Source organism: Lagopus muta, chromosome 1 (genome assembly GCF_023343835.1).
Source record: "Lagopus muta isolate bLagMut1 chromosome 1, bLagMut1 primary, whole genome shotgun sequence".
In the NCBI taxonomy this organism is placed as follows: domain Eukaryota; kingdom Metazoa; phylum Chordata; class Aves; order Galliformes; family Phasianidae; genus Lagopus; species Lagopus muta.
The window spans coordinates 14924804-14951948 of record NC_064433.1 but is presented as its reverse complement, the minus strand read 5'-3'; the positions used below and the strand labels follow the sequence as shown (position 1 = coordinate 14951948).

Genomic DNA, 27145 nt, shown 5'->3' with positions numbered 1-27145 from the left:
AACAGGCTATGAACGTACACTCCACAGTGGCTTCCTGCCACTTACAATTTAACTGCTTCTCCTTTTCCAGCTCCCTGTTCCAAAACATCTGCTCATTCTTCTGCAGACTGCATATTTGACTTAGAGACCTGAGTGACTCAGGGATACTAACAGTAATACTTTTAGTATCAGTGGAGTGAGTACAGACCTCCTCTGCAATTATTCCGATCACTGATTTTAGCTCCCTGACCCTTCTTTTTAATGCTTGTTGTCATTGCAACAGGTCTGAATGAACTTGAATGCTGACATTTTTACATTCTATTGTATCCTGAGGGTCAGCAGCCATTAGTACATTCTTAGCTAAGAAGCATTAATCCACGAATCCTCTTCTTAAGGCAAACAACATTGAGAGCATATTGGCAACTTAAATGACAAGTGGTAGATGGTAAAGCTTTGCTGTCAGTCAGTGGCATTTGGTTATTGTTAACTCGTTTACACTGGTGTGGTTGTTGCTGCTTATGTTAATGGAGGGAGGTAAAGGTCAGCCTCACTAATACGTACGCCCAAGGAAGGGATTTTGTAAAAGTTTTTACAAGAATATGCAATTTACCTCCCTCTCTCTGAACTATGTGGTACAGATGAACCACATGCAGGATACACTCCAGATCTTGATCTTGGTAGCCTTTCTCATGCATGTCTTCCACAGAATCGGGATAGATGACCTGATCACGCAGTGTTCCAATGGACATGTAGGGTCTGCAAAACAATTCAGAGAAACCAGTCATCTAGAGCTGACTCTGAGAGAGTGTATCTTATTGAGGATCTATGAGCAGAGTACAGTACTTAAATACCACGTTGCTAAAACTGGATTCATCTGCAGATACACTGTGGGTGAATGTTTTTCTAAACTTATCTTAGGGACAGTGTATTGTTTACATAACAGTTGATTACAAAAGAGTAACATGGGTATTATTACTATGAAAACAAAATGACAGAACAAACATCCATTTCACAGGCCATTCGGAGTGTTTTTACTGGGAATAAGAAGCAGCTTCTGATCTTACCACATCCCCTGACCAGGTAATCTCATCCCTCATACTAAAATAAGCTGTCCCCACTCTGGAGCCAGGGTTGACTGCCATGAGGTGTGTACAGGTCCTAAGCATTCTCCTAGCCTCTACACAAAGTCATTTCAAAGAACGGTTTTACAGTAGTTTAGATGCTAGCAGGCTATCCAGGCACCCTAAGACAGCAGTTACCTCCCACCCAATTACTGGGGAAAACAAATAAATGCCAGCAGTAAGCGTGGGAATAGCTCTGTTTACTCCAAGTGATCCCAATCCAGCATCTGTTTGCAAAGGCCAGGCCACTGTATGTAGAGGCCTCATGCTGATAATTCCCACTTCTGACCTGCCTCATCCAACCATATATAATCAGTGACTTTATCAACCGTAATGATGCTGTATGAAGACTAGACTTATTAAGGACTCAATAGGTTGTCCTGGAGCTGAATTTACTGAAGCAGTGAGATGCTTTAGGGTCAAAATTTGGGCTAGCAAAGAGAAATTTAATGCACCCTACAGAACTTTGGTTTATGGACTCTGATGGATCATTTGAGAAATAGGGCCAAAAATTGCTGGTCACAAGGTTATCTAGTTCTTATAAATTGGAAACAACCTGAGAACGATCTGTAGGATTTTGAGATCAAAGGTGAATGTAAGAGCTGGACAGTCAAGCTCAAGACCCTGACCTGCTTGTTGTGCCATTACGTTGTGTTACACTAACTCCCTCTGCCAAAACATTGTTTGTCTTACTAAAGCTGTGGCAATGGCAGGGGCTGATAACAGAGGAGCAGCTAACATTGGGCCAGCAATAAGAAGTCTTTCAGGCAGCTTACTCTTGCCACAGAGAACAGATTGTTGTTTGTGCCGCTGAAGACCACATTGGTCTGTACCCACCTGTATTTACACTACTTTCACCACCAGCTGGGTGAAGGTGGGAAGGACAGGGTATCTAACTGCTCACAAACATCTGGTCATCTCCCTGCTGTTGGCAGCATGGCGCAAAACCAGAACCAGAGCTCAGATAAAAGCACTGCTGCTTCTTTTTGTTCATCATGAGCAGTGAACCATTTACCTTAACAGGGCTGTTGCAAAACCTTAACTCTAAACATTATGTAATTTCATGAAGTAATGATAAATTACGTTTCCACAGAGCTCTTAAAATAAATAAGTAAAATCTGCAAAGGTTTTCATTAATTGCATATGTAGAAATCACTTTATCTGTGCCAGACTGCTGCCATCTCTGGGACAGAAGACAGCAACTCCACCTAGGCTAAGAAAAATTTAGCTGAGGATGTGAATAAAACCATGCAATTTAGGTGAAGCTGCAGGTGAGAGCAAGGAGAAGAGCTACCTGTCATATAATTTGTCTGGGGATTAATACCCTACTCTTCTGAAGTATGGTTCTATAATCACTAACAGCTCTGAGATTTAACCTACAGCAAAAGCAGGAAGGCAAAGCTCAAAAACACCACATGAGGCCTCCTGTTCCCATGCTGAGTCACCAGCACCACTTCCTGGTACAACTGGATTTTCCTTGTGGTCTCCTATCTGAACGCACCGGTTGATACCAAGCTCATCTCTCTCCATCTAGTTTGTAAAAAGAAACAAAAAGCCCAGCCTGCAGTATTATAGTGAAATCCTTTAATTAATAACTAAATGGTTTCAGGTTATGGGTCTGTCCCAGAATGTGGGAGAGTAAGTTCTGCTTCCTCCATCTCAGAAGGAGCCACTCATGTCCCTGAGGGCGCAATTCATCTTGCTTGGCATAAAGGCTAGGGCTTCAGCTCTTGCCAAAACAGAGAGGCCCCCCTGTGGTTGATTTATTGCATTTATTTTAGGGTGGGAATGGATTTCCTCCTGGAGTTGTCTTAGTCGCTCAGTGGGGGACAATGCACAGACAATGAACTTAGCCAACTTCTGAAGGGCCAAAGCTAGATGAGCCTTCTCTCACGCTAAGCCACACTTACCTACCCACAACTTGGGTTACTGAAGACAATAACCTCTTCATCTACCACGCGTGCCTCATAGACAAACAGACTAAAACCTGTTAAATATCAGAGGTTATTGCAACAGAGTTTACATGTGTTTAATAGCTAGACATTAGGCAGCAAGCAGTCTGAGAAGCTGGATACAGCAAGTATAAAATCTTGTCTTTGCTAGTTAGCTCCTTGTTAAAAGATGGCATTCATTACATTTTTAGCAGTTCAAACAACAAAACCAGTCTTTTTGTCCTGAAGTTACACTTTAATTTAACTGGTCATAATTGATTTCTTATGAAGTTTTTGCTTTCAGACAGAGTGTCTCAGTGTCTGGCTGGAAGAAAGCAACTTCTGTGTGGGTCATGTGTCTGTGACAGTAATAGCTCTGCAATTATTGTCATTATTTCCCTGCTTTCTGACAAGAGAGTTGGTTTTGGAGAGTATTTAAGATCAGTAATTATTTGTTTTTTTTAAACTTTGATAACAAACATCCAGAACACTAAGCAAACATACAGATTCTTGCCTAGTTTTCTGGAATTTCATGGCATTTATTGGTAGAGACATTTTCAGCTCTTACAAACCGATATTTTTAGGCTAAGTTTGATGTTTTCATTGTATCACCAGTTCCTGTATGGTACATCTAGTGCTTCGCTTTGTAGAGTTGTAACTTCATCTTGCTAGTAACAAGCTGTCATCCCCAAGGTTTACGAGTTCTCCCTTGCAGTGCAGGCTATAAAGAAAGATGATACCAACACAAGCTGCAATCCGAAGCCTGTGATGTGGACAGGTCCCCAGTGCCCTGTTGATGCCTTGCATTGTATACAACACGGGCCAAACATTAGAGAAATCACTTGGGAGGAAGGGGAAGTGTTGCAGTTGATAGCATCTCTTTACTGCTGATAGCTTTGGTGGAGGGAAACCAAGGGCAGGTGGCATGAAACGGATTGGAGTACGTACCAGGCACTTGTCTTTTGGGAACACAGGATAACTGACACTTAGGAAATGTTAGGCAACACCAATTCAAAGGGATGGCAGATCAATGTTGCACACTGAAAAACGAGCAGTACTAATATCCGTTAAGTCATTGATGTCTTAGAAAAACAGAGGGCTTCACTTTTTGTGTACTGAATTAAGGAAGATGTCTTGCTTTGATGCCAAGAAATGTCACAATTTTGAACAAGCCAAATCCACATGTAACACTTACAAATATTTCCTGAATGTATTTAAAGGCTTTTTGATCTTCTAAGCATATAAACTGTGCTAAAAGAACCAATTACCTGTTCTGACATCCAGTACACTTAAAAGAATTATATCAACTAATCAAAATTACCCAGAGAGGTTGTGGATGTCCCATCCCTGGAGGCATTCAAGGCCAGGCTGGATGTGGCTCTGGACAGCCTGGTCTGGTGGTGGGTGACCCTGGTCAAGCCAGGACAGTTGAAACTAGATGATTTTTGAGGTCTTTTTCATCCCAGGCCATTCTATGAATCTATGAATACACACTTTGAGAATCTCTAAAGCAATCTGAATGGGTCAGAATCCTAATTAGAAGCACTCTGAAATAAACAAGGGACTGAAAATACATCTTAATTAAGTGGTCGGTGTCAGAAGTTAGGGGAGATTAGCCCAGGGAACTGCTTCCAGGTACAGTACGTAGGGCTCCTTGTCTTCCTTCACATAGGCTGTGATTAATACTTCATCCATGGAAACTGAAGTCTAAAAATATGAGGCCTGCCTGTGATTCTGAAACCCAACTCCATGCCTCCAAATCGGGATTTGACTTGTCATTTGCTGCCCAAATATGTTTGCAGTTATTACTACACTACTGTTCTCTCAGACAGCCAAAGTTACATGAGAAAAGACTAATCCTCTAGAAAATGAGGTGTGACGTAACTATAAACTTTTGACCAACCTATCTTTAATATTTCTGTTTCTGGCTGACAAGGTGTATATTTAATATAACTAAGAAAGAGAGAGAGGGGGAAATGCTACACCTGAGATTCTCCATTACAGATAAATTGCAGGTTGGATTTTCAAATGAGACTGGGATCGTTTCCAGTGCCAGCTATGACATCTGAAGCAAAATATACTCCAAATTTAGGAACATTTACTCAAGAAGATGACTCTGGAGCCCAAGTTCCAGCCACAGAGGTGCCTTCCTAGGAAACCTGAAAGATCATCATGAACACTAAAGAAACTCCAGTCATGAAAGCATAGCTCACGCCTACAGATATGCCCAAATGTCCTCAAAATCCTCAGAAGGGATTTTGCCTGGCAAGGACAATGAAAGCAATAGTTTCAAATTCAGCACAAACCACAGTGGCTACCAGGCATGCAAGATGAGGGTATGCACTCTAAGCTACTGGTCAGCAAACCTCTCCTAAGAATTGGGTTCAGGCTAAGTTCTCAGTTTGCAGGGGATCATTTTCCCATTTTTCTAGGCTAGCATCCAGGTCAAAGAGAAGTCAAAGGGAAGGGCACTTTCTGATCTTCCCACTGAAGCAAAGAAAATGCTGCTTAGAGATAGTAATTGTGTCGAAAAGGAGAGTAATCGGAAAGAACCTAATTATATATTATACTGGTCAGACTCCTCAACTGGAAGGAAGAAGAGTTTGATAGCAGTCCTCACCACATATTATTTTTGTTGTTTCTTTTCAATCCAGTGCTCTCTAATCTAATACGCAGTAGTAATCCTTTCTGTAGCACTGTATAAGCACAATGAAGGGGGTTCTAATTTTACTTACGTGCCTACGTGCCTGCTCTTAGGAGAGGACTTGTTATAGACAAAGAAGTTAAACATTTAGTTCTCAGTCTGGCACCTACAGGTTAGCAGAGGCAGTTCAGACATACACTCCGAGATTCCTATGGATTAACTCTAGGTGGCTCTCTATACCTACCACATAAGTTTCCTAGATAATTTTCAAAAAGCCCTAAATCTCTTCTGGACTGCCAAGGGCATCCATGCGTATTTAAAACTTTCTTGTTTGTCTTTTGAACGCAAACGTTCAAAAAAGGAACGACTTCAGTTTATTGCACTGTATCTAGTTCAAGGGATTTTAGGGCCAGCTATGGCTCCAGCAACCCTTCTAAAGACATAAATTATTGATCCCTCTTTACAGTACTCTACAGTTAACTTTCCTCTCCACTCATACAGAACTACCCATGAACATCCGCTAAATATTTCAGATGGATCAGTTACCAGAGCAGAATGTAACCAGCCTATAGCTATTCACACAGTTCATGGGAAATGAAGTGCTCAGAACAGAAGATTAATTCTCAGTGCACACAGTTAGAATCAAAGACTGGAAACAATCACACTAGTCACTTTATGGCTTCTTCTGCATAGAAAAAAGTACATCTCCAAGAAAATAATCTGGGAAGAAATAATAAACAGAAAGATAAGCCTTTAACTTAAAGCATTATTCATGCTCAGGCACCATCTCATCTCATGATTTACTTATTCATCACTACTAAATACTTACAATATAACTAGAAGTGGTCAGATGACAACTTAATCTGAAAAGATTAAGATGCCATCTTCTAAGATTAAGGTGAACAATTCACAAAATTATTTTCTTCTTTACTCTATTTGTATCTTGTGATAGAAAGAGAAAACAAAAGAACACACGCATAATTAAAAACAAAAAATAAAAATTAATCAATTGAAAAAATAATTAGTTTTTAAATAAATACGAAAATAAAATAGTAATAAAAATAAAAAAAAAAGCTCAGATAATTTGTCCAAACAATGAGCAGCTATGCAATCTGAAATAACTACATTCCCTGCAACGAATCAAATCAACCAGCCAGCCAAATGAAAGAAAAATATTTGCAGGCCCAGTCTTTTCATGTCATCCTCGTGATAAAAGGATCAACTGGAAGGATGACCAGGAGATCAATAAATTGAAGAGAGAACACAAAGCTATTCTGGACACAAGTCTGGCTTCCCAATTCCACCAGGCATGCTCAACCCAAGAGGTGTTTCCAATCTTCATCACAGCAGTGTAACACAACGAGCGAGGCAGTTTCCCTCTTTCAGGAAAAGTCCAGATTATTCATGGTTTTGCGTATCAGAAGCGATACCATATTTCAGAGAGAAGAGGAAGCGCAGACAGTGAGGCAGCAACATCAGCTACTGCTTCTACTCTGAGTTTCTGCAATGCTTAGCTGTCTGTGCCATTGTTTGTTCCGTGCACTGGAACATAGGTATGCAAGCAGTACCAGGGCAACACCATGTTTCCAATGAGACACCTGCCTACAGGTAGGAAGTCACACACTGCACTGACTTTGCTCTCTAATCCTCTGCAAAACACTTTTGCTTTACACACACCAGAACGTAACACAGGGACACACTACGTGTGTGGATATACGGAATGTTCAGCACCCACTGTAGCCCTCTTATAAGCATTACCTGAAGTAATCTCACAGATGCTGCAGTAATCTCTAGCAGAAATTAAAATTGATCATTAATGTAAAACTTTAGGCAGAAGTGTGGAAAAGCCTTTCCTATTTGGAAATACATGCTTCCACCTAAGCTAGGTTATTATTCTGCTCAGCTTCAGAAACCCACCTGCTACATGCTCCCATAAGGCTATCTTAATAGCTCAAGAACAAACAACTGAAAACACAGTGTTCTGGACTGCTCAGCTTTATTTGCAGAACAGGCTCATCTTGCCTAGAAGTTACTCATTCAAGTCTGAGTTAGTCACCCTAGGCTCTCTTCATGGTGAACTGATGCCTCCAGAAGGTCTTGTGTCTTCAATGTTCGCCCTAGGACATGGGTAAACAGCAGTGGACTGAACCAGAAAACTTGTACATTGAGGAGTTCATAATCTTTTCAACAGCTAATCTGAGTGGGCACAGTCTTTGGCCGTGCTGCACATGCAAGTTGGCCCTCAGGCCCATGCTGCACTGCACTTATCACTTGGCTGCACAAATTTAGCTGGCTAATCATAACAAACCTGTAGGCAGCTCCTACTTGGCATCAGCAATCACACCACCTGCGTGTCCTTGTCTTTATCTTGAAGTGAAGCAGCATGTTCTCATGACAACATCCTTCTGCTTGACAGTGGAAACAATAAACAGAATTGCTTGTTTCTAAGACAGCCCTATCAGAGCTCTGGAGAACCTTAGCACAGATAGGATCACTGCAGCAGAGGACACTGCCAGCCTCAGCCATCCTGTTCCTGTGGTTATTTATGCTATCAACTTACTCATTCTATTATCAATTAAAAGAATTTTAATTGCTGTCTAACAGAAAGCCTTTGGATGGCTTTCTTACTGAGATCGACAGTCACCTTTCACTGGTGCACTGCAGCAGTGAATCATCTTTTGGAGGTAGATAGTTCTGTCATTAACAAGCTCACATAAGGATGTCTAACTTTGTGCTTAAATGAACTTAGACAATTTCTACCTTTAGTGTCTAAGTTCACTGGTGTTTTTTTTTAACTTGTTGGGGTGGAGGGGTTGAACACTTGTGTCCAAAACAGCTCATATTTCTCCCTCTGGAAATTGGATCATTGTTAGTGAACACTGCCTTGTCTCCAAGGGAATGTAGAACAGAACCACCATTTTGAATAAAACTTTATTTACCTTGGAAACCAAAGTGAACTGGAAGAACAGAAGGTGACATCCTTAGGCCTGCAAGAGCAGACCCTAAGAAAGGTGTCTGAATGAGCATATCATGGAGTGACTGGGAGATGGCTGAAGGTCCAGTTCACCTTGGAACTTAGACACAGTTCTGAATCCTAGGGCACAAGTACGGGCAAAAAAGCAGAGCCTATGGTGCATGGCAAGAAGTATCGCCTTCTCCTCAAGAGGGAGCTGTTGGCTATGTCTACTATATGGATCAGAGAATCATAGAATGGCTTGGGTTGGAAGGCAGCCCAAGGATCATCAAGCTCCAACCGCTCTGCTACAGGCAGGGCCACCAACGTCCAGATCTGGTACTAAACCAGGCTGCCCAGGGCTCCATCCAACCTGGCCTTGAACACCTCCAGGGATGGAGCATCCACAGCCTCTCTGGGCAGCCTGTTCCAGCACTTCACCACTCTCTCTGTGACAAACTTCCCCTTGACATCCAAAATATGGATACTTCAAAGCGCAGGACTCTGCAATGAGAGTTTTTGATTGAGAGCTAAAGCAACAAGTAGAGGAAAGGTCTTCTTCCCAGGGCAGATGATAAAGTTGTTATTAGGGCTTTCAGCTACCCCCAGCATCTCTTCAGTATTGTCTTTGAATCACAGAATGGTTTGGGTTGGAAGGGACCTTTAAGATCATCTGGTTCCAATCTCCCTGCTACAGGCAGGTCTCCATATGGAATAAAAGTTGAGTATGTATCAACATGTCTTGATTTCTCACCTTCATCCTGTTGACACTCCCAGAGCCATAGCTTGCCTCAGACAGTCTCCTAATCTGAAGGGATTGAGGGATCAAAACCCCAGTGCTCTGAAGTCCTTCACAAACATCAGACATATGTTGCATTTATGTAAATACGTCTTAAATCTAAACTCCAAATCCCAATGCAACAAGTTGACTAAAGCTTTCAGCCTTGGGACTTCTGTAACTCTTTACCTAATAAAAAAAAACGTGTAAGCTTTACTCAGCTGACTATGTCTGGCTGCTACCTTATGTGGCCTGAAAGGGAGTAGCTGCTAATCCATAAAGCCATTTTTCACCTATGACTACTAGCACAGGTAAAACTTATTCACAATGCACTATCCCTGTGATCAGTCAGCACGAAGCAAATTAAAATCTTCAAATGTTACAGCTGTGAGTGAGCCTTCAGTGAGAAGAGAGAGGTCTCCTTGTGATCTCGCCCAGCTAAGCTTCAGCTAACCCACAGGGCAGTAAGACAAGAACTTTTCTATTTTAAGTGAGGTAAGAAAGAACTCCCTTCAACAGAATGGAGAATTTCAAATACTTCTACCTGAGTCACAGCAAGATGAAACGGGAGAAGCTGTACCCTGGCCAAGGGGATAGCCTAACAGTCCTCACAGATGCAAGGTCACCCCTTCTAATCAACAGCAAAGGACTGAGTTAACCTGCCTTTATCTTGAAAACAAGCAAATAAAAAACTAAACAACAAAGTAGCAACCAATACCTTACAGCAAACCTGTATCAAGATAGCATGCACAACTGAACTACATCATCATATGTTTTACATTATCACCATCTATCATAGATACTTTACTCATCTGTCAAGTAAGTGGTGAACTTTGAAAATAAGCATATTTCAAAGGAGTGCCATGAACTCCATAGCAGTATCACAGAAATGCTGAGTGTGAAGGAATAGATATCTCTAATACATGTACTAATGGCAAAGTACTGAAGAAGTAAGTTAGCATAGTGGTATAATATCAGCCAAATGCTGATAGGCAATGAAGATTGCTAGCGGTGTTGGCATGTGTGGTCAGAGTACAGGAGAACTCCAACGTCTCACTAAAGTGATCACAAGTAAGAACAGCTGTATGAGCTGACAAGAGATATTAGGATGTGCAAAATACATCCAACACAGCACAGAGACATTTGAGCTTATCTAAGCAAGCCGGGGCAAAGGGACTTGCATAGTCATATTAGCACAGCACAACACCTGGACTATTTTCTTATCAATAGAGCACACACCAACAAGAACATAACCTATTATAGAAGAACTATATTATTCACTATGTATGCATATACTTTCATATGTAATATGGAGTACTTGGAAGTGAACACAACTGTTTTGTAAGATGAAAATGTTTAGAAAGTCAACAACTGTCTGGAAAACAACCACACTGTAATGTCAGCGGCCTCTACTAACTGCATCCACCCTTAAAATAACATGGGAACCATACAATAATCTGCAAGGTTTCATATGCTTATAATGTAAAAAACAAACATTGCTTTATTATTTATATCACCCAGAACTGAAACATTCTTGTTTAGAAGACAAGGATATTTTTAGAATAGAGAAGAAAAAACACCAGACAGGAAGACAAACAGTTCAGGAGGGCCACAGAAATATTTAGCTTGTTATGTTCCATACTGCAAGGTACAGATATATAAATCTAAAGCTATGCAGAACCAACAACATTTGACACTACTACAACTTTAGCTGCCTCCATTTTAAGATCTGACAAGCCTGACACTAAAGGAAAAAGCTCTAGCTCTAGCAGAATGAGCAACAAAGAGCGACAGAGTACAGAACTGGACCACAAAATCATCCTAGAATCATAGAATCATTTAGGCTGGAAAAGGCCTCCAAGATCAACAAATCCAACCACCAACATGCCCTATTAAGCCCCATGACTAAACTGTATCCTTTAGTGCCACAGTGTCACCACCACAGTGACTGCTGAGAAAGTGGTCAGGGTCACGTCTTTGATCAGAATGCCACATGGAATTGCAGAGAAGCTATACCTACTGCTGCAGCAACACAACCCTCCCAGAGAAGTAACCAAATGCAGTAGAAAGAAGGTAGAGAAAGAAGCCAGTAACAATGGACACGGAAGAAGCAGCACATTTGATTAATAATTACTTTTTTCTATGAATGTCAATCAGTGAATCAATCATCAAGAAAGAGAGACAAAAACAGCAATTAATGTTTTGAATATGTCCTATGCTGAGGAGGCTGAAGAGTCATGGCAAAAAGCTTTGGAACCAACAAGGGCTGTGTGTTACTTGCCTCAGTGCAAATAAGACAATGTTTTTTATCAATATCCCTATGGTGACAGCAGCTTTCTCTGCAGCTTTACAGTGCAGAGACAATGAAATATATTCCTACTGCTGTCGTCAAGGTAGCCTGCAAGTACGTAGGTGTAAAGTTCTGCTGGCATTTATAATCAAACAAAGAAGAACCAAGTAGAAGAGAGCCAACATACGCAGAATCTGAGTTTCCTAACAAGTGAATTAGCTGAGACTTATAGTTGAGAGCAACAGTGAGATTAAGCTCACTAATTCCACTGAAACTTCCCTCTCACGTTGAAGGCAAACAGCTGGAATAGGGCACAATCTGGAGAAATAAGACCAACTTCACATACATTGCTGATGGGCTATTAAAGGATTGATTGCTTCTTTAACTCTTTAAGTACTGCTAAGCATAACACACATCTTGTGATCTTGTACCTAGCACTGATACTCATGCTACCCACTAGGCATATTTCTTACTTATGTTTAATTTCAAACAATGCTTCTGAATTCTGATTTGAGTCGTCATCATTCCTTCCCATCCACAAGCATTCCTCTTCATCCACATGCTACCTTCTTGACCAGTTATTAAAAAAAGTAGTTCAAAGAGGTGATTGACACAAATGAATTTGACTTTGAGAAGGAGAAAATGAGATGCAGAAGAAGACATAAGAATACATGCTCTGACAGTTACTAAGGCTCTAATGAGAGGTGGTAAGACTTGTTAAGCTTTCTCAAATGACCATTTCACAACAGTGATCCATCCTTGAAAACAAGCTGCTTTTGGCACCACACTAGTGCTGGACTGCTAAAGGGAAGACAGAAAGCCTCCCTCCTTTTTGCCCACCTCTCTTTCATACACACGTCACAGCCAGCACAGAGCTGTGCTCACAGAAAGCCTTAGGTTTACATTCCCTGCTCCTCAAAAGGGCAATCTGGCCCATCAGCATCCATCAGAACCGTGACTGCCAAATTCAGGAGGGCTGGGCCCTGTATAAGTGGGAAAAGAATATCTCACAATGACTTCAGAGAGGTAAAAATCCAAAGAAGCAGAATAATGATGCTAAGCAATCTACAAAAATGTGGACTCTTTGAGATGCTGTTTAAAAGTCTGCATAAGGCTAGGTAAAGCTAACTACAGTGTCTAAGCTAACTACAGTGTAACTACAGTGCACTGTCATAAAATTTGGAGTATACAGTGAGATAATTCGCTTTTTAATATATCACACTTCTGCGTGTAGCCTTTGAACTTTGCAAAAACACTTGGTTTCCCATGCACTTTTGCAATACCACAAACACTTCAACACTATGAACAGAGATTAAACAATAATCTTTTCAGCAGAACATTTTCTTATTTAGAGGTTACCATGTTTTACATCAACACCCATAAGCAGATAAGGTTCTTTTCCACATGACTTCAAGAAGCAAAGTAGGCTGAGGCACAATTACATTCAGCCACAGGTACACAGGAAGAAACTCTTACCAGGCTCCATGGTAACTGTATTGATTCACAAAGTGCCACCTTCAGTGTCCTTAGGACAACAATGAAACCTGACAGTGCTGCTCTAATTCAATGCACTAATAGACATCCATCAATTTGAGAGACTTTTGCTCCACCCTAGTTCTCACTCATCCAAGAAATCAAAGTATGATGTAGATGGAACCCAGGTGATACTGTCTTACCAATCCCAAATTCTCTTCACACGGAATCTAAATTTTCCCTAAAGTTATACTGCAATATGTAGGTGATGAAATGGAGGCATGGCACAATTTTTTCCAGTCTGATGTGTTAGAATTATTTCTAATAACAAACAGAAAGCAATTCTGACCAAGCAGCAATTTGTACAGAGTTAATTAAATGGTTGCACCAGTGTGAACTTCCAAGATAAGCAGCTCTAAACTCAGGACTTTGGAACGATCTACAAACCACTACCGAAATTCTAAATGTATTCTAGAGCCAAGAAGGGATGGAAAAAACAAACAAACAACTAAGTGTGCAATATATTTTGGCCATAAATAAATGAGGTTTTAAAGATCACTTCGAGGTGGAATAAAGGAAGCAAAAAATACAAGGACCACATAAGGCAATCCACATCTGATCCAGGAATGTGTAAATTTCAATCTGAAACTGAATCTCCTTCAAGTCATTCTTAGTATTTTTGCTAGTGCAGTGGTTTGCAGAAGCTATGTGAGACTTCTGCACCAACTCTTAGAATGGTACCCCTTCCCTCCCTCTGATCTGGAGCACAATTTAGATGCACAATTCCCAGATATTTCAACAAACTCCACCTGTTTGGGAAAAGGATGGAACCAGGCCAGGTGTGGAGCCCTCAGTACAAGAAAGACATTGAGATTTTGGAAAGGGTCCAGAGGAGGGCGACTAAGATGATCAGGGGGCTGGAGCACCTCCCCTATGAGAACAGGCTGAGGGAGTTGGGCTTGTTCAGCCTGGAGAAGAGAAGGCTGCGGGGTGACCTCATTGCAGCCTATCAATACCTGAAGGGAACCTACACCCAGGAGGGGAGTAAACACTTCAAAAGGGCTGACAACAGCAGGAGTAGGGGAAATGGATCCAAGTTGAAGGAGGGAAGATTTAGGTTAGATGTTAGGGGGAAGTTCTTTACAAGGAGAGTGGTTAGGCCCTGGAACGGGCTGCCCAGGGAAGTTGTGGATGCCCCGTCCTTGGACGTGTTTAAGGCCAGGTTGGACGGGGTCCTGGGCAACCTGATCTGAATGTGTATGTTTGGTGGCCCTGCTAGGCAGGGGGGTTGGAACTACATGATCCTTGAGGTCCCTTCCAACCCGGGTGATTCTGTGATTCTGTGTGATTCTGTGATTCGGGCCATGCCCTTCTTACATAGGCGGTTGACAAACTCACTTCAGATGTTTATAGACTCTCTAAGCCCAGACAGCAAATGCATGAGGAAAACAAAGGAGCTCAGAATTCTTAAAGGCATCCCAATACAGTCACATTGACCCACAAATACCTAAAAGATTTGCGCTAGGGGATGGAAAATTTCTTCTTGGAAAGAGTGGTGAGGCATTGGCACAGGCTGCCCAGGGAGATGGTGGGGTCACCATTCCTGGGGATGTTCAAGAAATGTGGAAATGTGGCACTCAGTGACATGGTTTAGTGAGCACGGTGGTCAAGGGTTGGACTAGATTATCTTAGTTGTCTTTTCCAACCTTAATGACTGTATGATCCAAATACAAAGGCCTTGAAAGTGATAGGGCATATTTCTGAGCCTACCAAACCTGCACCAAGACAGCTGAGAATATTCAGCCACAACAGGGAGTATTCTTGCCAAAAGACTGCTCTCTGTCACTCACTGGGAAATGTTACCCTCTGTCACTCACTGTTACCCTTGGAAATGGAATACCTTAATAGTGTCTGAAAGGTCTTCTATGGCTGTAGTCTAGCAGGATAACAGAACCAGAAAGGATAATACAAAACTGCTGTTCAGTAAAATAAAATAGTAGACTAGCAACAAACTAACCAAAAGCATTAAAAAAAAGAAAAAAAGAAAAAAGATTGTTCTCTGCAAGAAACTAAAGGAACTGAAAAACAGGAACACCTGAATGGCATAGGTCATAAAAAAAAAATCAGCCACGTCTGCAAAATCTAGCAACCTGGGGAAAGGTAAAGGTGGCAGGATAAGATTGCAACCACCATCTCACTTTGATGCAAAAAGCCCTGCTAGACACCAGCAGGCAGCATGCATGCTAACTGGGATACATAGTTAATAGAAAACTATGAAGTAAGATCTATCTATTGATTTTGCTTGTAAACAACAAATGCACGCACAGAATTACATTGATATCATGTTGTGATCTGGGAAGGCATGCTATCTTTATGGTATCACCACCTGGCCCCAACCTTGCGCAGAACTGAAATAAGAAAATCTTGGCTCTGTATGTGGAATTGGCAAACTGCACACTGGGTGAAAGAACCCCATATGTGGGACAAAGGATGCAGAGTTCATGTGGAGTCAAGGCGTGGCAACGTCCCTCAGATCTCCTGGAGACAATCCAGGAACAGCACGATGGCCTCAGTGGGACAGGCTGGCAGAGAGGATGTGGAGTCTCCTTCTACGGAGATATTCAAGACCCACCTGGATGCCTACCTGTGCGACCTACTGCAGGAAGCATGCTTTAGCAGGGCATTGGGCTCCATGGGCTAGAGGTCCTTCCAACCCCTATGATTCTCTGACCTCCACACTGCACCCTTTCTCCTGGGGGATGCTATCAGGATGGACTGCATAGCAGTGATACCTTCAGGGCCCTCTGCTAAGATGGTGTATGCCAACTTCTGGGGTCAAAAAGGATGGCAGAGACGCAAGCTGAATCCTAGTTGCTGGCTGAGATATCTGAAATGAAGAAGTGTGCTGGAGGGAACTATTCCAGCACTGCAAAATTAGGGGAAAGCAGCTAAAAACAAATAATGCTTACAGAAATCAAAACCCAGATAGGATTGAGTTCCCCCGAACAGCCCCTTACAAAATCTGCCCGAACACAATGAGAACCTTGATTCTTCAAGACTAAAGGGGACATCAGTGGGAAGGGCTGCAGGCAAGTCAGCCTCAGATATTGCTCTGAGAAGGGACTAGTACCACATCGAGAACAGAAGTGGCTGAAACTCAAGATTTTCTGCAACAAAAAAAGGAGAATAGCTTTTGTGTCATCTAAGAATGAAACTGATCTTAGGAGCATTTCACACAGTGGGAATTCAGAAGTACTGTTTTGAAAAACATTGCATCAAGCATTTTGTTCAATTGCCTGAATGAAGGCCTCAAGCTGATGGGAAAAGTGATGGCCCAGCATTCAGCCTGTCACACAGTGATAACATTAGTGAATCTTGCCCTTGTCATCTCTTTATTTCTGATCTGACTATAGAGTAGAAGCAGGTAAGGTCACTTAAACCAAAATGTTCACTATTGTTCACTATCTGCAATCAGACTGCAAGGAATACTGGAAATACAGTTGGAATTACCAAAACTTAACACAAAATGTGCTACAGAAGGGTTGAATATTCTCAAAAATAAAAACCTTGTCTATTTCAAATTGGACCACCTAACATTAGCAGAGACTTCAAAAACGTTGAAATTTTTGCATGCATTCATCAGAAAAGAGTAAAACAGGGATTGTAACTTTTATAGCTACTGCAAAGATAAAATCTTTGAGATTTGAGGATAGGAAAACCAATGTGAAAAAAACAAAAACAAGAACCACTCTGTGTGGAGTTCTAAGTTTGATGAAGTGAAATAGAACAAAAAAGAAAAACTGAGTAAAGACTTACTAAAGAAACGAGGCAGAGTGTCTCCAAAACTAGTTTTACTTGTTTGTATATTTATATTTTCTTCAGAAGAATAAATAAAAATACTGTTTTCCACAACCATTCCGTACTCTTAAAATTATCACTAATTATTACACAGAACTGCTTCTCACCAGGGATTTTGAACATAGCAAAAGAAAAAAATCATGTCCCCAATGCCTTACAGCCTTCCACTGAAGAGAATAAAAACAAGAAATCACATTTTTGTAATCACCTTATACATGTTTCTGTAATCACTTACTGTACTTAATTAACCTGTTAGATTTTTATACACCATCTTCCATAAAAGTTTGTAAAATTGCATATGAAAGGGATATAAAGGACATATATAGACATATCTACATCTATCTATATATACATATATATATATAGAGAGAGAGAGAGACATATATATCCCTTATAATTACGAACTAAGAACTGCAGGTACCCAGTAATCATCAACTTAAAACATGGCAGTAACCTTCTCAGACAAATACATACAACGAAAGAGGCCATGAAGTAACTTTCCACACGTTTTACTTCTTCCTAACCATGATTTATGTATGCCAGTATATCTCAGAGAAGAGATATTTGTGCAGGCATAAACATGAGACAAAAAACAAGAATTCAACTGCAGAACCCCTAATTTCTTATACAACCAGAATGTGGTTCTTGCAGAAGTGTTCATGAAAGTCGATATTTCATGAAGACACTAACACAAATCTATGACTTTAAAGCTAGTATGAGGTTTTGTTAAAAGAAAAGACATAAAATAATGGTGCTGAAGTAGAAACCTCATATACTTCACCTTCCAACTTCACATCTTGCACAATCAAGTCCTCCTGATTTTCTGCTAGGACGACTGTGTGTAGGTATGTAAACACGTGTATGCAATTTGCTTTTGTTGCTCAACTTCCAAATCAAATTTCTTGTCTACATAGTAGCATTCAAATAATGCAATTATTTCTAGGAGAATCTAGAACATTACATGTCACTACTTCAATTTTACAATTGTCTCCATGTAGAACATTTATGACAGTGGCTGGCAATAAATTTTACATAAATTTGAAAACATTATAGATAAATTTTCTGTGTTACCTTCATTTGCATTTCTGTGTTACCTTCATCTGTTCATCAGTTACTATTTTCCATTCAGCTTAATAGCTTGTATTTTTAAACAAGACTACAGACTGTATCATGAATATTTGTTTTGCCCATGGGAGGAAATGAACTACAGAAAGCAATCAAAGATTCTCAGTGTTTGATTTTGCTTCCACAAAACAGCCTATTTAGAAGTCTCCAAGGAGACATTTTAGGATCAATTGCATAAATTATGTTAGAGTCCAACAACAAGTCAGAACACAAATGAAGAATAAAACAGCCATGTTTCCTTCAGTGAAACAAGCATCCATTATTTTAAAAAAAAAAAAAAAAAAAAGCAGTTTGCAGTTATTATTTGATTAGATTCTTGTTTTGAAGTATAAGAGCTGAAGTTGTTACAATTATTTTGAACAATTCAAAATTTGGAAAACCATATATCCTGACTGGTTTTGATTTAGAGTTTTAAAGTGAAATGGGAATATACTAGGTCTATTTCAAACTGTTTCACATTCTAGTCTGTTGCCGTGATCCCAATCAACCAGAACTCATTAGCCATTGGGGGACTGCAGCCACCACAAGATGTACATCAGCTACCCATTTCCAGCAACTGAAGATTTGCATCAGCAACAACAAGGAATCAATATTTTTTAGCACTCCCAGTGCAGCTGAGGTGGTGCTTAGCCCCTTGTAACTAGGCTGTAAGAAATGTAAGATCAAAAATAAGAGCAGCAGGGTCAAAATTCATGTAACCAGATAAATAGGTATCACATACCTTTGTGGTATATAAAACATGTGCTGTGGAGGGGGTTTGTAGAGGATTCCTTCATACACAGGCCACAAACCGCTTAAAATTCTGAAAAGTGAACTCTTTCCACACCCATTGGGACCAGTGATTAAAAGATTCATGCCCTCTTCAACCTATAGTGACAATGAAAATGAGAAGATGTTACTGTGCAGTGCTCTAAGGCCCCCAGAAGGAGTTATGCAAGCATTTATATCAAATTATTAAGCCTTTTCATTAATTACCTGCATATTTTTTTAGTGCAATCATTCTGAAAACTGTAGAATTAAATATAAGAATAAAAATCATTTCTATAAAGTCTGAGTATTTCTATAAGTGATGCTAATTATATCATTACATCAATCCATCACAGTCAGAATCAATTATTCTAACGTAAATTCAGTCCAAAATTGTTAACAGCACAAAGAGCAGTGCCAAGCCATCAGTAATACTAATTTAAGCAAAGTGAGCTTGATCAAATGATTTGGAAAATATAATTACCAGTGTTATTTTGGGTGCAATACATTTGGTTTCATTCATTTAAACAGGGCTCTGTGTATATATGAGTGTATATTCATGCACAATCACAATGTCAATATTTTATATAAACACATTGATTGTTATATTATAATTGCATTACATAATGTCTTTGTTGAGCCAAAGAAATAAATATAACTGTCCCTTTGGTTGTAAAGCTGTAATTTCACAAATCTGCAATTACTACACTGGAGCCATTGGAAGCTTTGCTGTAACTAGGACCCTGCACTGCTAATTCAACTACTCCAGTTCCATACAGATGTGAAGAGAGACAAAACTCTGCTTTAGGTGAATTAAAGAGCCTGCTGCAATTATTCATATTACTGTTCCAGTCATTTCAACCATTTTTAAAAACAATACCATCTGCATTGGAACGTAAGATCAGGATACATATGGCAGAAATGCAGTAAAGGACAGAGAACAGTACCAAGTGTAGCTACAACAGTCTTTTTAAAACTTTTTTTCTTTTTTTTTGAGTAAAGACTCCACTGTTACAGTGTAAAGGACTGCGAAGCACGCTGTTCTTCGTGGTTGTCAGGTAAAACTAACAACAGGCTCAGCTTTTTCACAGTTGCTGTGAACTCAGACTTTTAAAGGAGCCCATGTGAGCCAAGCATCCCAATTTTACTGATGTTACCTAACACGGATGTGGACTCTCACATACACCTTTTAAAATCCTAGGTCTAATTTTTCATGTGTCAGCAGCACTATAAATCCTCTCTTCTTTTTCTTTGAGCACTACACAAGTCTGCCTCTACAAAGCTACTATGCCTACCTTTCTGGACTTCCCCTTTTATCCATATGCTCCGCCAAGTACTTAACATAAGGTACATGAATTCTGTGCTGTTTATGTTAATGTGATGGCAACAATTCTTGCATATCATCTTACTTTGAAGTTTAGTCTGGAAACCACCACATCGCCATTCGGGGTAATAATAGGAACATTGTCACAAATTATTCCATTTTCAACATCAATAACTTTTCCTAAAAAGAAAAAAAAAAAGCAACACTTAATGTTTTTTGAAACTTCCCATGAAGCAATGATACCCAACAGCCTTCGTGCACAGCTGGGAAGCATAAGTTAGTGCATTCAGAAACTGTTTCATGCTCCCCAGGTTCCTCAAGTGAAATATTTGGATAGTAAATCTTAGCAAGTCAGAATTACACTGTCAATATTAGCCAAGAGTGTGTAATGAATCCTATATTTTATCATAAATACACAATATACATCTCTTCATTGTATATATATATATATATACACCCTTCTAACAGAACCTAAAAAAACCAGGCTCATAGACAAGTACCAGAAATTACTATTACATACAAGAAGCAAACAAAAAGGATTTCCCTTTGTATCAGAAGACTGCATCTTCTAAAACTTAGATTAACCTGAACAAAGGAAAATGAAGCTACAGAAAAGTTAAGCTCATTACAACAGGATCTGGTAGTATTTCCTTCAGCTAAGGTTAAAGTCTCACGTCCTCTATTAGAAGGCTATTTGTTCAGCTGCTTCCAACTTTGTCAAATTGCAGCAAGCTGAAAAAAAATTCATTTATCAATCTAAGTGCTATTTTTCCCTAACATAAGTTTCATTTGAAACAGTTCAGTAGCACCAACATGAAACTATGGAAAACAAAATTGTTTTGCTATTGAAAAAAAGCCATGATTGCAACCTTCTCATACCACTGACAGGCTCCACTACCTTCAGACTCCTCAATGGCACTTGATATACAGCTGGGAGATCAACCACCCCCCATCAGCCATGCAGTTCTCACAGGTTCATGAACAGGCAGACAGATTTGGCCAAGACATTTCTCAGAAAAGGGCTGTACCTTTTTTCACTCCAACTACAGGAATATTTGCACTTGAGTTGGCACCTAACTGTGGAGAAAATCTCAAGCAAATTTGCAAAATTCACTCATGTTTCTGAAGAAAGCAATTACAGGAGAAAAACTGTAGTTTAAAAAAGGATGTATGACACACAATAGTAAGCTAAGTACTAAGTAAACTTAATTCCCATTCCCTAAAGTCAGAGTGATTGACAACCACAGTGTGCTTTTAAACCTTGTAATCAGAAATACAATTTTACAGAACTTCTGTACAAATGTATACAAACATATTCAAACTTTAAAATTCTGAATATCAGATACCTTGTATATATAGCAATATAATCATCTGTTAAAGATATTCTAATATTTCCCATATTTTCACAATGTTCTTATTGACAATGGTGAATGCAAGGCAAAGCATAGTCATTCTTCAGGTACATAAGTTTGTACTGGACAATTTAAAAGGAGTGTGGAAGAGCTGTGAATATTGAGTTTTCTAACAGTGGAAACGTACATGCATGTGATCACGTGTACTTTTATCCACATAAAAATCCACTCTGTGGGGATTTCTAAAGTACCAAGACTGAAAGAAAGGAGGAAAGCCAGCATACAATGGTACAATGGCTCTTGTCAAAAAAAGTCCAGGGCCTGTGGCCTAGATTCATCTGGCCTCAATTCTGCTTAAGTCCTTGTGCCTAGAGTTCCGTACTGGCCAGCTGCCTCTGAGAGCGTGCAAACGCTGCATACCAATGTTAGCCACTGCAACATGGGGGGAATTCAGGCTAGGTGAGATGTGCCACACAGGTGGAATCAAAGCTCAAAAGGAAACACAAACAGTATTCTTTCACATCTGAATGTATTACCTTTTATTTTTAAAATACAGAGTTATCTAAATGGCCCCCAAATTACTTTGCTGTTTCAAATAACTAAATGAATTTTTCTCTCGTACATGACAAAATGTTAACAGCTGTACAACATCAAATGCCAGCCAGATACTGCCAAGACCTACAAGATTAAGGCATCAGCTGTTTCCACAGCTATCCACTGCACTGCATCACACCATTTCGAAGGGCCTTCTCAGGAGACCATAGAGAAATTTGTGCAGAAGTGTAACGCCATTGAAAGTCTCTGAAAAAGTATTTCGTAAAGAGCGCTCTGGTGCTTTCCACTCCAGTGAGATTAAAGTTTTCAGAAACTGGAGGGTGAGAATGAGGTTTTCCAACACCAAAGAAGATAAAAAAGGGAGATGGTGTATAATGGAGCACAATAAGAAATAGATGAACACAGGAAATGCTTTGTGAAGGGTGCAGACAGAAAGACAGAGGCACCAGAATGATACAAGCTAGGGACGGGAGGAAGAAGCTGCATATTCATCAGGTTATTTGGGAGAGGGGTGCAGAGAGAGCTGTCAGCACATTTCCAGTAGAATATCCTCACTACAAGATGAAAAGGTGAGCAAAGGCTGAGAGTAACTGAAAACAAATTATTTTTGTCAAAAACTACTGAACCAATTTCTCTTTCCCTCCTACCCTAAACAAAATAATTACGTTTGAAAATGAAAATGTTACAGTCCCCTTTTTCTGAAAGAAAAGAAGTTAGAGGAAAGCAGGCACTGTCTATGCAGTGATAATAATACCATCACCACAACCACCACTTAAAATAGTACAGCTGAAATACCTTTTTCACTGTAAGTTTTCACAGAAAACATTTGAGCAATCTCTGTGGAAACGTTCTAGAAAAGCACTGCACAAGCACCGAGTTACAAAACAGCAGAAAGATAAAACAGAAGGCAACGTGGTCTCTGGGGCACTAAAACTGAGAGAATGATTTGTTATAGAAACAAATCCTGTTCATCTACTGCTCTCTGCCCCAACCAGGCATTCCCCCAGGAGAAAGATATAAAAAAATGTGACTTAATTACCCTTGATTTCTAAGGGTCCATTGACATGTGATTCTATTTTATCTTCATTCTTACTGTTGTTTTCAGCGCCTTGAATAACAGCAGTTCTCTTGTAGATGCCTCTCTTCACCTCATCGAAGACAGAAAACATGTTGTAGACACGGGCTGTGTATCCTGCTAACTCAGTAACCTGTGAAACAGCAAATGCCTCATTGCAGTTATACTTCACAGATTCTGTAAATGAAATGCTTGGCCAAAGATTCACGAAAAACATTCCCAGCTATTCTCAGTTATTACTCTGGAAAGATCAGTGATGCATCTTTTGTCACCTATCAGTTCTTCCTCCTTTGAGATTCTGTCCTAACCAAAATGCCACCCACAGCTTGTAACAGCCAGCAGACACAGTCTGAGGAGGACAGATGCCAGCCAATGTAATTTACTATCGCTCCAGTAAATAAGGAGGTTGCAGGGACTGCTCTTTTTCATCGATCAGTACAATCTTTAACCTAGGCAGAATTGCTAGCTTAGTTCAAATTAGCCTATCATACAAGAAAAAAACAAAATTTCTGCATTTTCCAGGAAAATACAGACTGACAGCAGTTAGAAAAATAGGCACCTGTAATTATATGGTTACTCCCTTGTGTGCTCCAAATCTCCAGCGAGAAAGATGTGTTTCTCCCGTGTAAAACAGGCAGCACAAGGGTATTTGCTAATGAAAAATACTGCACAGAAAAGAAATGATTGTCCTATAATCTGCATGCCGGGTACCAGAGCCAAATCTGAGATCCTGAATTGCAGATGGGAATTTTTAAAATAGTGAAGTCTCTTGTAGGACTTTATGATTTTTTTATCCCTTTATCTCAGTTACCACCTGGTGAAAACAGGAAGAACAGATCTCTCCTCCAGGAGATTTCTTATTCACAGGCACTGACATTGCCAAAACTCCTAAAGAACTACCTCCATCTGCTGGCAGCAAAGAATTAAACCTGGGCATCTTATGTATGAATTATGAGATGTTTGTAAAATGAACGATTTTTATAGTAAACACAGAGAGCAAGATAAGAATAGCGAGAAAATCAGCATGAGATTATAAAATGTTTAGCTTGTAGTTAAATACATACAAGCTATAATTCATCCCACCTGCAACGGGCATAAAAAGATATGGAGAAACAATCCTGTGAAAATTTCACTGCACTAGATACAGATCTGAGTACTAGACAGGGTCAGTGCTCCACTGGAGATTAACAATTACACAACACCTCAAAAAACTCAGCTTAAAGAGAATAACCAGCCAATATTTCAATTCCACCAACAAGCAGTGATGCTTGATGGGAAAATCCTGCACACAGTGAATGAAAAACATAACAACTGCACCCCACAGCAAAAAAAAAAAATGTGTAGGAAGTTTCCAAACCATGATTCTACAAACTTGCCTCATCATAACACTAAGTGCTACCATCTAAATATTGACCCACAAACAAAAGATGAGCCAATTTATCTGCAAGCTGAACAATGCTGACTAGAAAATGGGCACTTGGGTGGATTGGGTAGGCAAGAACTGGAGTCTCATTGTCACTTGAAGTGGATTGAAGCATGCTGTCATATTGGAAACTGCCTGAACCACAAAGCAGGAATGATAAACCGGTTGAAGTACTGCAGTATTTAAGAAAAGTAAAGTGTAAATTTAAGATAGAAGCTCAAAGAGCTGATTTTTGATCTCATGCTGGCTGCATTGTAATTTCACTATATGATAAACCTCACGAATTTGTTCAGCTGTTACTACTGTGTTGCAAGGGATTTGTTTTTCCAAAATAAAATTGCACAATGTTTGTAAGTCCCCACACAGATCATATAAATGACTTAGATATTGAAAATAAAGTAGAATAACATCCGTGCATAATAGCTTATCTGGCAGTCCCTCTAGAGCAGAGGTCAGGCAGGGAAACAGCCAAAGCTGCGTAAGTCAAAATCGCAGTCCATTAGAACTCTGCGGAAAAACAACACAGACTCTGGCCTTATCAGAGACTGTTTGAAGGTGCCAAACTACCCCTCCTCTTCCAATTTAAAAAGCTGTTGCTATTAATGCTGGATTCCAAGTAAAGGAATTCATAATCTTTGATTGCGGTGCGTGCCTCCTCCCATTGCACTGGGAAAAGGCATCCCCAGGAAAAGGACGAACAAAAACTAACTCAGCAAACACAGAACCACATTCAGAAGGAAACACTGAGAAGAGTAACAGCTTTGCCTGGATTTTCACTTGCTTAATAGTCTGTGCCTAGAGAAATCGCCTGGAGAGATCACAGACAGACTGCATCTAGGGTGATGACACCCATATCTGATCCTCCAGACAACATCCTGCATTTCTGGGCTATTTGCAGTCATACGGCAGATTTTTCCAGATAAAATTTCTCTGCTGTACAAAATTACTTACAAATTAACAGGTTCAGAACAGTTTAAGTGGACAGGAAATAAGTGTTCAGTTCTTTCTGCATTTCACATACTTTTCAACGTGAGAGTCCCAATTCTCTGGTCCACTGAGAAGACGACAACCTGAACTCAGGTTTGTGCTCCAAGCAGAAGAAGGCTCTGAACCTCTATCAGCCAGATTCTGGGAATCTCTATTGCTCTCTGATGGCACCTGAACACAGGTGTTAAAGATAATATCTGTGTTGCATCATATCGACAGCTGTGCACTTCAGACTCATTGTGGACCTAACTCTAAAGATCAAACTATCAGTTCAAAGTTTACCATAGATTTAGTTGAGACAGTATTTACCTTAAAAGATAATGTATTTTTTTATTTTTACATTAGATGTAAACCCATTTTACTTTTACTTCCTTTACGTTTTGCACATGACTGACGTACGATACCTCTTTGTATGAAGACATAATCCTTTCAATAGCATCTGCACCAGAGATCAGTAGGTTTCGTGATGTGGTGAAAGCTTCTGTTCTTTCACTAACCATTGCCTGCTTCTGGCCATCTTCTAATTCTGAAAGTTTTTTAAAAGAAGAAAACTGTTAAAATATTCTTCTGCAAATTATCTTCATAGATCAATTTATCATCAAAATGTGAGCTTTTAAATTAAATAAAAAATTAAACTCTATAAAAACAACCCTTCAGAAAGAACCATTGAATGTAATTAGCGTAGACAGCTTGGTAACAAAGGGTAAAGGGAATGTACGAAATGCATCTTCTTATGCCAAATATCCTATTCTTTTATACTACTTGTCTCCTTGGGTAATTTCATCCTAACACATAATTATCCAATTCACAATTTTTCAAAATATGTAAAAGTGAAACCTAAACACTGATCTGAAGTAGATTTTTGATAGCACTTTTTTACTGCTTTTGTATTCGCATATTTGGTTTTCAGCCTTGCTTATTTACCTACTTATTTACGAAAGAGACATTTGTCTTGATGCAAACTTTGTAACGTGGCAATATTTCTATAAGAAAGCAGTAAGTTCTTCTCTTATTAAAGACGTGTTTAAATAGGATACTTCTTCCTCTCAGAACAGTTTCTCTGTTCATCAGACCCCAAGAAGAATACAGCAAACAATATTCTTTCACTTGGGAACTGCCTCACCTCCCTGGCAAGATCAAATTGCAGAAATCTACAGGCAGTATCAAAGCCAGACCTATCTTTCTATCTTTATTAGACACATGGATCTAAATACTGTCTTTTTCACTGACATATCAAAAACAAATCCCTACGTAATTAAGTTTTGAATCACTGAAATATTACATGGATCATCTGTGGAAAACTTTCTATATTTCTCATATATTAACTTTGCTTATACACCTCAGCTATATGTTTTTCCTGTCCTCAGATATTTCTACAATGTAATTTTTTAATAATTTAACCAGTGAGTACACTGTCATCTGATTGTGTGCAATCTAGCCACTTAGGCCACAAGGAGAGGCATGGTTTAAAAAAAAAAAAGAGAGAGAGAGAAGATGAATTCTCTTGCAAAGAAAGGAGGGATTATGAAA

General features: G+C 39.7%; 1 protein-coding gene across 1 annotated transcript in view; it reads right to left on the bottom strand.

Moving 5' to 3' along the window:
- The window catches only part of ABCD2 (ATP binding cassette subfamily D member 2), a 45591-nt gene that overhangs the window by 13286 nt on the left and 5160 nt on the right, over positions 1-27145 (bottom strand). The window contains exons 3-7 of the mRNA XM_048964721.1: positions 26020-26141; positions 23170-23338; positions 20309-20403; positions 18874-19019; positions 590-735 (exon numbers count right to left, since the gene is read on the bottom strand). Of these exons, the coding sequence (XP_048820678.1) occupies positions 590-735; positions 18874-19019; positions 20309-20403; positions 23170-23338; positions 26020-26141 (678 nt within the window). The remainder of the gene's footprint in view (positions 1-589; positions 736-18873; positions 19020-20308; positions 20404-23169; positions 23339-26019; positions 26142-27145) is intronic.